Genomic DNA, 12,661 nt, shown 5'->3' on the forward strand with positions numbered 1-12,661 from the left:
CAGGGATGTCATGCTCTGCCCTGGCTGTCCCCAAAGAGTGGGAGTACAGGTCTCCTTAGCTGGGCTCTGCCATCCTGGGGACTTCTATGGGACTGGTCAGGTTGCTTGGTCCTTACCATGCACATCCATCTGCAGGGAGACCATTTACATGGGTGGCCAGAGGTGCCAACAGCCCTTACCACCCCTACAACCCATCTCCCCCATCCTTGCTGGTGTCACCCCATAGTGTAGCCCCAGGCACAACCAGAGCTCCTTTCTTCTGCTCTCAGGACACCCTGGTCGACACCAGCTCTGGGGCACAACCTGAGCCACAGGCACTTGGTGGAGAGCATTTGTCCCCCTGGTTTGTCCCCAGCCCCACAAGCAGCGAAGTGGAGCCTGGTGACCTGGTGCCAGGCAGCACTGCTGGGCACGGCGCTTCTTCCTCCAGACTGCAGCCAAAGCTTTCTACATAGTTAAATAATAAAAGGCAGCAGATGGTATATGGTATGAATTACAGAAAACAGGATTGTAAAGGCAGCGCGCACGGCGAACAAATGAAAGCATTAATGCACCAGGCCAGATAATGCAGACAGGGAGGAAGAGGAGGGAGATTCGCAGATGGGTTGGTCATGGGTGGGAAAGGGAGCTCATTCCCTTACAGGGAATTTTTAGTGGGAGAATGGTCTCGTCCCTGTCCGTGGGGAGATGATGAGGACAAAGTCAGACAGGCAGCGAGGTCTGGAGCCCAGGACCAAGGGTCTTGTGTCCCCTCTGTCCTCAGCAGCTCTAATTCTGGTTCACACATTGCTTGGGTCCACTCAGCACTGTCTTCTCCACCCTTCCTGGAGAGGGCATGATGGATGCAGGGGTTCATAAGGCCCCACTTTGGCTGAATTTCTGCTTAATAAAGAAGGGGCACAGCTCTGTTCAGCCATATGTGGCCTTGCATTGAGAGCCTGGCTTCCAGTCATGGGCAGAGACAGAGGAGGAGGGACCATGTTTTGCATTTCAGGGCTGATGAGGAATTGTCCAATGAGGAAACCAGCCTCACGTGGCATCTTCTGCTCCTTCTGCATCCTGTCAGTCCATCAGGACCGGCTGTGGTCTCAGCACAGTCCTGGAGCCTTCTGGCTACGGAAGGAGGTTCAGCTTTAGGGCAGCAGCCCTGAAAGACTACTCATAAATCCAGCTCCTGGCTATGCTGCAAGCTTCCTGGGTGACTGCTCACGAGACTTTTGTCCTCTCTTTGCCTCAGTTTCCCTGGTGTAAAATGGAGAGTAGGGTTGTGCTGCCATATAGTGGTTCTGGGATGAGTAGCTCAGCCTGAGAGGTTCTCCCAAAGGGTGATCTATGCTGGGGGGTGCCACAGCTGGGCTTGCCTTTGGCTGCCAGGGTCAAATGTGGCTTTGGAGGTAGGAAAAGCTGAAACTATCTTATCTCTGGGTGAAAATCATCAGGGGGAGGACAGGGTGGCTCATGGCCAGGGGACAAGGAACTCGGGGGTCTGTCAGTGAAGGTGAAGCACCTGAAGTGCTGAAGGGGCCAAACAAAACAAAGCGCAAAGGCTCTTTCAGGGTCTGCTCTCATGATAACAGCAGTTGGGGTTATAAATTCAAAACCTGGGCTCATTTTGTGCCAGATAATCTTTGAGTTTGTCTTTAAGGTAACTTCATGGGTGGCTGAGAGTCAGCAGACATTGTCCCACAGGCTGTGACAGGCTCTGTCTGTGCTTTGACCCCCTGCTCCCACCTCATCCAAGCTGGGAAATTCTCCTCCTGGATGCTTCTGTTGCCACAGGGACCTTCACCTACCATAGCTGTGCAGAGACAGAAACCGATTTTTTAATGCTGGATCTGACCAAAAGCAGGGAAAAATACTGCTGTGCATGAGGCAATATGGAGGGGAGTTACTCCAGACCCTGCTCAGCACCTTTGGGCTGAACCCCACTCATTCCCACCTCCTGCAGCATGCACTGAGGATCCTCTCTGTATGGAGGCATCGTTACAGGATTTTGCAGCATCTCTTGGGTAGGAAATCTTTCCCAGTTTGCCTCCCCCCTCTCCCACCTCCTTCTCCTCCCAACCTCCCCCCTCCCCCAGCTGAATGCACATCTGGGAGCATCTTCCCCAAACACATCCATCACAGCTGCCTTTCAGCGGCAAACAAAACATCTGGGGATCCTGCTGGCTGAAAGTCTTCCGAGTCCTTGGTGGGCTGAGCCTGGGGGCTACCAGAGCTGCTCAGCACAGCCCCCCCAGACCCCAACAAGGCACGGCCACTTGTGAACTCACCCCCCAGGCAGGAGCTGGGGGTCTGTGATGACAATCCCCTCTCCCTGCCCTCCCCAAGGCTGTCGCCCTGCTGCGGGGCTCCGGATCGATGGGTGACTCACGGCTCTCTCCCTGCCGAGAGTCCTGAAGTGAAGGGATGCTCTGAGACAGAGCGAGGAGAGATGAGAGATGCTGCAGCCCCTCTCCTCCTGCTGCCTCTCCCCACCGACTCCTGCCCTGTCTGATTTTTCGCTCTGAGCTGCTGTGACAGAGGAGAGGCTTCATGCGATTGCTTTCTCCCCTGCTCGGTCTGCGTGTGTGTATGTGCATGGAGCCGAGCAGCAATTTCCCCCCTTTTCTTTATTTTTTTTAGCTTTTCCCTCCCCCTTTTCCTCTCATACTTCTCCTGCTGAATTAACTGCGCACCTTGCCCTGGCAAAAAACCCTTGGAAATAACACTGGCAGCACAGGGTGGCTTTTTTTGGAGGGGTATTTCTTGAAGCCCTGCCCAAAATGGAGGGGTGGGGAGGAAGAGAGATGCCTGAATCCAGCAGCTCGCATCCCCGGAGCAGAGGGAGCATCACCCGGTGGGTCTGAAAGCCCCGCTGCTCTGCAAGACGTCGGCTCCGGGAAGCAGCATCCTTGGGCTTTACGCACTAGTTAACAGGCTGCGAGCTGCCTCCACTTGTTTTAAGCTCTCTCTCTCGCTTCATCTCATCTCCCTTCGGCGCGTGTGTGTGTGTGCATGTGTGTGTGTGTGTAGGGGGAGGACTTTATTTCCATTGGCTCAGCTTTCGCTGCCCACCCACCTCTCTTCCACATCACCTTGGTGTCTCCCTAAATAAAACCAGCCCTTCTTATCGCACCGAGGAAATCAAGAGCGAGAGTTTGAATGGATTTTATATAAATATTTGCCCCTACGAAGGTGCTGCTGAGCTCGTGGGATAAACTCGTAGCTGCTGGCCTGAATCTCTCCTTCTCTCTCCCACCCCTAAAAGGGTTTAATTACTTTCGAGAGGGGAGGGGAGAGATCTGGATACCAGTTCCAGGTACGGACTGACCCAAAAAGCAGTGCCAGGATTTAACTAACTGTCCCTGATGGATCTGAAGGACAGCACCAGCGAGGGCAGCATGGGCAGCCTGCAGCCTTCAAGCATCCAGATTTTTGCCAACACCTCCACGCTCCACGGGATCCGCCACGTCTTCGTCTACGGGCCAGTGACCATCCGTCGCCTGCTCTGGACCTTGGCCTTTGTGGGCTCGCTGGGTCTCCTGCTGGTTGAGAGTTCAGACCGGGTGGCTTTCTACTTCTCCTACCAGCACGTGACCAAAGTGGATGAGGTGGTGGCAAACAGCCTGGTCTTCCCTGCTGTCACCATCTGTAACCTCAACGAGTTTCGCTTTTCCCGGCTCACCACCAACGACCTGTACCACGCTGGGGAGCTCCTGGCTCTGCTTGATGTCAACCTGCAGATCCCCAACCCTCACCTGGCTGACCCGGCTGTCTTAGCCATCCTCCAAGAGAAGACCAACTTTAAGCAGTATAAACCGAAAGTTTTTAACATGCAGGAGTTCCTGGCGCGGGTTGGCCACGACCTGAAGGATATGATGCTGTACTGCAAATTCAAAGGCCAAGAGTGCAACCATGAGGACTTCAAAACTGTGAGTATGAGCAGGAACTCTGCTTTCCTCTTCTCTGGGTGTGCGGACGGTGGTGGTGTTGCAGGACCAGGAGAGCATTGGAGGTCACTGGCCAAGACGTGTGGGCACGGTGTGATGAGTGAACGGTGCCTGCCGGGCTCTGGCAGGGCAGAGGAGGAGGAGGCAGCCTGTTGAGTTGAAGTTCGTTTGCTGGAGGGGGGATTATGTGGGGCCAGCCCTGCAAGGGGCTTGCAGCAGGTCCAGCCTCCACCCTGCATGAGGCCCATGGCTCCCCGCTTGATGTCAGACCAGACGGGTCCTGCTGAGCATCAGAGGGGGCTTGGGAGTCTCTTGCTGTGGCCAGCAAATGTTAGCCAGCTGCAGAAAGTAGAGAGGGCTGGAAAGAGGCCAGCAAGAAAGGCAAGCGTTCGGGGGACGGTCTGAGTGATGTCCATTAGTCAGTTGTGTTTCCCCGGGTGTTTGTAGCTTTGCTGAAATCTTGGAAGGGGCAGTTTTTCTGCTTGTTCCTGGTGGTCATGGCTTACAAATCCTAGTTTGCTGTGCAGTGTGGGCAGGAGCTGGGTCCCTTCCTGGTGCTGTGTTAGAGAGAAGAGGAAAAATAGAAGAGGAAAAGAAATCAAGCTCTGCTCTGAGCCCAGTCTGCTCTTGGGCTGACGGGGAGGTGGAGTGAGCCGGGCAGCCTGAGGATCCTGAGGGAAGCAGACGCTGCTCAATTTACAGCTTCTGGATGACACCCTGATGGCAGTGCAGGCTGGCCTGGGTAGTTTGGCTGACAAAAACTATCAGCTTAAAATAGAAATAAAGAGTAGGTTGCCTGGAAGCAGTGATGCCCCCAGTGTGCTCCTGGGGCAGGTGAGGGGGCTGGGCGAGGGGGTGCAGAGGGGTCTGCTCCCCCCCAGGCTGGAGGTCTGAGCCCTGTCCTGGCAGAGATGTGCGAGTGCAGGCTGGGGACTGGGCTAAGTTGTACTTTGCTCTCAAATCACTCTGGCCAGTACCTTCGCACTGACTCAGCCCGTTGGGGGGTTTGGGTGATCCCAGGGTCGGTACCGCTACAGCTTTTGGCTGCTTGTTCCTCTGGGAGCGATGCTGGTTGTTGTGCTCACTGCTCACCGTCCTGCAGACAGGCAGGTGCCACGGCAGGTTTTGAGATGGTCTGGTTTGTCGGCAGGATTTTTGTCTGTTGTTAGGAGAAGGGGATATTTTCTGTCTCTGCTGCTTTTGGATCTCCCAGGGAATGAGTCCAACTGACTCGTGCTACAAAGTCATTGCCACCACCTGGACTGTGCTCTCTTTAAACGTCTGAGCAGGAACATATAATTTTATGCCTCAGTTATTGCCTGTGCATAACCCTGATGCCTTCCCCGTTTCAAACTGGGTATCCAGGCAAACTGCTCCTTTGCTCCTGCTTGTTGGGGAGAGGTTGGACCATGCGAATCATAGGAAGGTATCAAGAAAGTCCCTAGGAGAAGTGCTTGCTAAGTAAAAGCCATGTGTGACTAAGTCTGGAGAATGGGATAGAAAAAAAAACAACCAACCAGATGCAAACGTCCAGGGGACAGAAGAGTTGGGGAGTGAGAACAAATCCCAACAGCAGAGACAGCCCTCCCCTAACCATAGTGAGGGTGTGGGAAGAGGGAAGTGTTCTGCCCATGTATTCTGCAAGAAAACAGCACATTCAAAACATCTGCAGGACTTTAAAAAGCAGGTCTTGTTCTCAGATAAGACGGGAGCTTTTTGCAGCCTCCCTGGGACATGGTGGGGTGTCATCTCTCTCCCCATTTAGTTTTTTGAGGTAGCTGCTTCTGAAACAATGATTTTATTTTTTTTTTTTTCCCCACAAGGAATACAGTAGTTTCCAGAAAGACTAAACGTTCCCTGTCTGCTGAATAAATCCTTGCTCTGCTAAAGCAGGTTAGGGCCAGCTAGAAACAGATAGGATATTACAGACTGACAGTGCTTGTCCTTGTCAAAGTACTGTAGAGATTCAGAAACAGGGCAGTGAGGTACTTCAGTCTATTTGGCAAAGCAGCTCCTAGATGATCCAGATGACAACATCTTCCCAGCATTGTTGTTCCTTCCTAACAGAGGCAGGTGTTTCAGTCCTCAGGTTATGGAAATTTGGGGAGCAGCAGTTGACAGGGATACAACAACCCTCTTTTCCTTCCAGACTTCACCTCTCAGTGATAAAAGGCAGCAAAAAGTGTCTGCTTGAAAGCTGAGTAGGTCTTTCCACAGGGAGCATGCTGCAAAGGTCTTTGAACTGCCTCCGGGCTGAATCAGAACCTCATGTCCTGGATGAATTTTGCATTTAATCACCAAGGACCTGTTGCAGCCGCACACGGGCTCTGTGGCAGCCCATCCATTCTGCTGCAATACCAGCTGGAAAAAGAGGAGAAGCATCATCGCCGAAGCCTGATTTCTTTCCTGTCGGGAAGCAGAGGGTGTAAATCCCAGAACAGTTCTGTAATACGTCAGCATGGCAAAGAACTCTGTCTCCTTTTCTGTACTCCCCAAATTCATGCATCTGGGAGCAGAGGAGGCAGGAGCTTTGCAGGGGGAGGCTGCACCAAAGCAGCTACCTCTGCAGTAAGGTCCTGTTACAGAAGTGAGGGCAGTATTGCCAACAGGTCACCCATTTCTTTAGGTGTGAAGGGGTGTGTGGAATGTGCAGTGTGTCGCCTGAATAAAGCACACCCCTCTTTTGCTGTACGAGAAAGCAGGAGCTGGAATGGCAGTGTCCTGGCACTTTGTAAAACATGACTTTACCCTCCTTCCCCCTCCACCTCCCTGTTTCAATTCTCTGTCGCTGCTTTATTAACAGGATTTCAGCAGTGCTTCCCTTACTTTCCTTCTCCCCAGGATGATGTCTAATGCCTCTCAGACAACAGCTCCCTGTATTATGGTCTGCTCAGAGATGTGAGTGCCCTAAGCTTGTCTGCAGAGATACATCCAAAAGGAACAGCCAGGTCTTAGCAGAATATGTGCTGATTCCTGAGCTGGCATTGCAAACGCGCCGAGCAGCAGATAAGATAATGCAGACCTCTGCTGTAGGCAAAGCAATGAAGAATAGAAAATTGGCGGAACAGGCTTTAGCAAACCCATTCCCTTGGAGTTATTGGGAGGAGGGAAGCCTGATAACAGCAGCAGCCGAGGAAATCCCCTCCTTTTTTTTGTGTGTGCGTCGCTCCTCCCAGGAGGTCTCGATTGAAAATGACCTCGCAGATGGCATTTTTTTCTGGAGGAGCTGTGCTCATGCTGCTCGACGTGACATTAAGGTCTCTTCCCATCCTACTGCTGCTGAGCCTGGTAAAGCTGCGGCTCATCAGCCCCAGGCACACCGCTGTGGTTTTGTGGGTATCTCTGTGGGTGTGCTGGAGCAAAGCCTCTTTCCTGGGCTTGTTGGTGTGGCTCAAGGTCCTGAACTGTTCCAGCACGGGATGAAGTGAGCAGTGACAAGGGTGGCATGTAGGAATGTGCACGTGTGTGGCACAGCGAACGCGTGGGGCAAGAGGGAAGAAAAGTTTGTGCCACAGGGGAAAGGCAGAATGGCTGATGGGATGACCTTGGTGTAGATACCCAGGAGATGAGCTGCAGGGGCTGTCTTAATCCCACCTTGCTGAGAAAATCAGCCCCAGCAGCCAAGCCCTGGCAGACAGACTCAGGCCACAGCAGTGGGAGTGCTTTCTGGTGCGTGAGCGTGGTTTTCAGTCAGGTCATTTGCTAAATGGAATGTGTAGCGTGTGCTTCCTCGCACACCCAATTCATTTCAGAGGTAACACAATAACTTAGCCTGTGCCTGCTATGTCTTCGTTGCTGGATGTCGATTTATTTTCAGTGGCCATGACAATCGAGGGATATAACTCATTTATTTTCAGTACACATTCCTGCTGAAAGACAGTGTCCGCATAATGGAGAGTATCTCATGTGGATATTTCTATTCTGAGGCACAAGTTTCTGTCAATCTATCTGTCTTTCTGCATGCATATTTTTCTCCTATTCTTTCTAGTGCGCCCATGAGGCCAGTATTTACTAAAGAGCTTTTGGTTTATAGACTGATTAGTCCATTCTCATCTCCTGTTATACAACTTCCATGTTCTTCAATAAAAAAAAAAAAAAATCAGGATGGTGGCTGCCTGATTCAGGAAAACTTTGCTTCTTTCTATTTAACAATTTTTCTGAAAAATCATGACTTTTTCCAAAGTTTGTCCCAGATTCTGAGATGCCATAATGAGATCTGTAGTTCTGTGATACCTTTTACACAAATAGATAGTTCTGGCACTGAGAAGTGAGAGCTTTGTGTGGCCTTCCCAGTCTGCATTGTAAGACCTTGAGTTTGCATGTGCTGTTGTTGGGTTTCAGTGCATGGGCACAGGAGTGCGGGGTCATCGTGTCGCTGTTGGTGGTGTCTCTGTTGAGTGTCTACAATGAGATGGAGTGTTCTTGAGTCATGCACCTGGCTGGCATGCCAACTATGCCCTTGAGAAATGCAGACTCTCATTCTACCCAATGTTTGCCTGGACTAAGTTTCTCCGTCCCTTAAGCATTTAACTGTAAAATGAGCATGATAGTGCTTCCCCAGGGAGCTGATGGGACTCGTATTTCCTTTATTTATTACAAAATGATAGAATAATGCTTTAAAATTCACCAGAATGTTTCACAGGAGGGTGCCAGTTGGGATGAACATCTGTTCATGAAAAATCTTTCTGGGTCTTGAATTGTTTCTGGAGTTAAAGTCTAATGAAGAGAAGGCTGTAGAACCTTAGTGGGGTCTTTTCATGCCAAAGTCTTTAATACTGAAAGTATTCACACTGGTTGGACTTAAGGTTCTTTTCCAACAAAAATGATTCTGTGATTCTATGGGTGATACAACTCCCATAGGAGAGAAAATTCAGAAGTGTGGCTGTAGGACATTTACTTGGGATGTGGGTGATCCATGTTTGAGACATTGGTCTAACTCTTCCTTAATTTTCTTTTAAAAGGTCTGTGTTTTGTTCTGGTTTGAGCTGTTTCTTGACCAGGCCACACTCCTTTCCCTCGCTAGAGGTTTGAGATGGGAAATAATCTAAAGATCTGACATATCTCAGACATGAGCACAGGCAAAGCATCAGACACAGCTGGAGACCAGAGGGTTTTGAGTGCAAAGGAAGATAAGGCTGGGGGAGGAGGGGGAAAGGGAAAGGGGGACCCTGGAGGAGGAAAGACAAAGCACTTCTGTGAGTAAGAGCCAGCTGTGGGCTCAGGCTTCCCTTGCCCATGGCCTTGGCTTACACCATGCACCTGGCTCCTTTGCTTGAGGGAGAGCAAGAACTGCTCTTGTCTTCTAAGTGATTCCCATTCATCATAATGATTCATCAGGAGGCCAAGTGAGAGCTGCTCTGTCCCTCGATCCCTACCACACCTGCTGAAGGGTTTGCACTCAACAGCATCTGGAGCTGAAGCAAAATGCAAATGTTGCCCTTGAGATGAGGAAGAAATGCTGAACGGGAAGGATGTCATTAGAGTTGCAAGGACAGAGGAGATGTTTAAGGGCTGCAAGGCTTTACCAAAATTTTCCTGGGAAATGTGTGAAACTTTCCTTTGCATTATCTCAGAGGAAATACCTCTGAGTCCAGCTTCTTGCACCTCAGCTCCCCTACCTGCAGAATGGGGAGAATGTCTTGGTGTTTCCTTAGCCTGTGGCTCTGTGACTAACACATTTCATCTCACAGGGTCTCCTTGACAACAGGTCTTGGACAGAGGTCTCCTGGGTACAGGCTGCTGTCTGCAGTAGACGAAGGGTGAAGCCATGGGAAGCATTCAAATGTACTTGTGCTCTTGCTACATGAACCAGACTTAAATCTAGTCATGCCCAAAACTGTAAGTGAAGGCCAGGAAAGACCAGCCTGGTTTCCATCTGGAGAGATAAATTGGAACAACATAGATTGTCGTGACCTTCTTCAGTACAACTCATGCAAGTGCCCCTTGGAGATTTCCTGACAAATAATAAATAACCTCCCAGATGTTCCCTCTTGCAGAATCTTTGTGCTTATCTGACCCATTGTAGTGGTGCTGTGTGAAAAAACATGATGTGGCAGCTGTAAACCACTCTGTGGATTTATTCCAAACGCTCCTTGCAAGGTCCTGAGCACCACGACTCATTGTCCATGGAAGGCACTGGGCACAAATTGAAACCAGTGGGCATAGGGCAAAACAAGGAGAAGTTCTCACTTGATTAAAGGAGAAAACAGGTCTGACCTTAGTGTTGGCCTAGGTGGCCTCCTGAGGCCCCTTCCAACCCTAAGTATTTGATGATTCTATAATAACAAGCAGGTGCATACCTGCTGGGTCTTATCACCTTTTGTTCAGAGTCTCATTTTTTTTATGCTCAGTTCACTCTCAGTCTTCAATGAGAGGATGAAAAATGAGAGCCAACTCTGGAAGATGGTTACCTTCCCTTCTGTGAGCACTGCGTACAATTTTGAGTTCACAGTACTGACCTAAGGAAAAAAATTGGCATAAAACACACAGTTGTTGACAACTCTGCGCTGAGCATCCAAGGCATTCACAGATCTGATTCCATAATGAACCTGTCACAGTTTCTCTGAGCAAGCTTCTGTTCTTTTCCATCTCCTGGAACCAGCCCTGTGTGCTTTAGGAGGAGACAGTGGAGATTCCCCGAAAAAAACCAAAACCCAACTCAAATCCATCATTCAGCTCCTCTTGACTGAGAAAATGTGCCTCGCAGCTCCTGAGGAGCACAGCCGGCTGCACAGCAGCAGGGACAGAGAGGTCATCTGAGGCATCTCCATCTCCTCTGGCAGAGCCTGGTGTCTGTGAGTTCCTCCTATGCCTTCACAAAAGCATTTGTTAGAGGATTTTATACCTGGAGTGCCAGCCAGACTCAGCTTGGCCGGTGCAACAGAATTCTGCATTAATTGGCTGTCAGGGGGGACGCGTGGTCAGGGTGCGGGCAATAAAAGAAAACATTGCTCAGATACCATGATAAGGTGGGTCCGAGCAGGGAGCCAGGTGGACCTGTTGCTGCCACAGCTGTACCAACTGTACATAGGACTCAAAAGATAAAGTATTTTGCTTACTGGATCAGCATGGGGATGTTTAGCTTGCAGAAGAGAAGACTGAGAGGGCATCTCATCATTGCTTATCAATATTTACAGGGTGGGTGGCAAGAGGATGGGGTCAGACTCTTCTCAGTGGTGCCTGGGGACAGGACAAGGGGCAATGGGCACAGACTGGGGCATGGGAAATTCTATCTGAACATGAGGAAAAACTTCTTTCCTTTGAGGGTGGCCAGAGCCCTGGAAGAGGCTGTCCAAAGAGGGTGTGGAGTCTCCTACTCTGAAGATGTTCAACCCACCTGGACACATTCCTGTGTGACCTGCTCTGTGTGACCCTGCTCTGGCAGGGGGTTGGACTGGATGATCTCCAGAGGTCCCTTCCAATTCCTGCCATTCTGTGGTTCTGTGATACTGGGCTGATGTGACCCTTCATGCTGTTCAAACCCTCCTGGACACATTCCTGTGTGACCTGCTCTGTGTGACCCTGCTCTGGCAGGGGGTTGGACTGGATGATCTCCAGAGGTCCCTTCCAATTCCTGCCATTCTGTGGTTCTGTGATACTGGGCTGATGTGACCCTTCATGCAGGTTTCCATAGGACAAACAGATCCATGAAAAACTTTCTTGCCCACAAGATGAACACAGCTATGAGAGAGCTGGATGGGGTGGGAATGCAGGTCTTCTAGAGGGAGGAAAACATGAACTGTGGCTAGATTTGCAGGTTGCAAAAGTCAACTGCTATTTTGCCACCTGCATCTGTTGACATGTTAAGAAAAAGAGCATTAAATATGTTCCTTTTATTGAGGGATTAAAATAACCTGAATGGGCTTCTACAAGCTCTCTGGGATTTCCAGACTTGCAAATAGCTGTGAGGAAACCTCTTAGGGATCATAAGCTCAACAAGTTAAGATGGAAAAGGAACTAGATGAGGTGGACATGTCTGACTCCCATCTGCCATGGATCAATCTATGAAACCAGCACCAGAAAAACAAAATTGCCCCTTGAAAGTAAAAGAGACTGTGAGTCATTTAAACAGATTGACACCAGTATGCTCAGGGCCCATCAAGAAACAATTTCCATCCAGCCATGAATATTTACAACTGAAGCACATTCCATTATTTGAAGAAAAGCTGAATTGTTTTGATCATTTGTTGTTGTTGCTGTTGAAGAAAGGATTTAGCCTGTGTGTTAAGTCAGGGAGCGTGAAGTGAAGAAGTGAACGGTAATGGAAAATGCACATATATTTGCTCAGGGTGAGATAGATGAAAGGAGTTTTAATCTGCACTTGGTTAGATTTCCAGAGAGGAGCCCATCACAGGGGGACCTGGGCCATCAGGGTGTTTTCACGTGCAATAGAAGTTGCTCAGTTGTCTGCTCCTGTCAGATGAGCCAGTTCTGCACTGCGATTTCCTCAGAGACTGGAATTCGAAAAGAAAATCAGAAGGGAGAAAGCCCGAGCCAAATTCAATCTGCTCACCTGGTGCTTCTTCAGAGCAGTTTGACTTCGTGTGGTAATGGGAATCCAGGCTCTGCCCAAGTGGTGGGAGCTTCGTGCAAAGCTTCTGGGCTTCCCTTTCAGTCAGCCCAAAGCTCGCCTGGGTCTGACTGGGCAGTGCAAGGCTGTTGGGAAATGGAGTTTGTCCTGAAGGAAACCAGTAGTTCTGAGTCCATTGTTCTATATCTGAAAAAAACCT

The 12,661-nt window shown here is 50.1% G+C and overlaps 1 protein-coding gene across 1 annotated transcript in view; it reads left to right on the forward strand.

Annotated features, from left to right (window-relative positions):
• Window positions 1-3,173: 3,173 nt before the first annotated feature.
• ASIC2 (acid sensing ion channel 2) overlaps window positions 3,174-12,661 on the forward strand; it is a 651,036-nt gene continuing 641,548 nt past the window's right edge. Inside the window, exon 1 of the mRNA XM_014956464.1 lies at window positions 3,174-3,914. Within this exon, the coding sequence (XP_014811950.1) occupies window positions 3,351-3,914 (564 nt within the window). The 5' untranslated portion in view covers window positions 3,174-3,350. The remainder of the gene's footprint in view (window positions 3,915-12,661) is intronic.

This window comes from Calidris pugnax, unplaced genomic scaffold (assembly GCF_001431845.1).
Source record: "Calidris pugnax isolate Ruff unplaced genomic scaffold, ASM143184v1 scaffold167, whole genome shotgun sequence".
Taxonomy (NCBI): domain Eukaryota; kingdom Metazoa; phylum Chordata; class Aves; order Charadriiformes; family Scolopacidae; genus Calidris; species Calidris pugnax.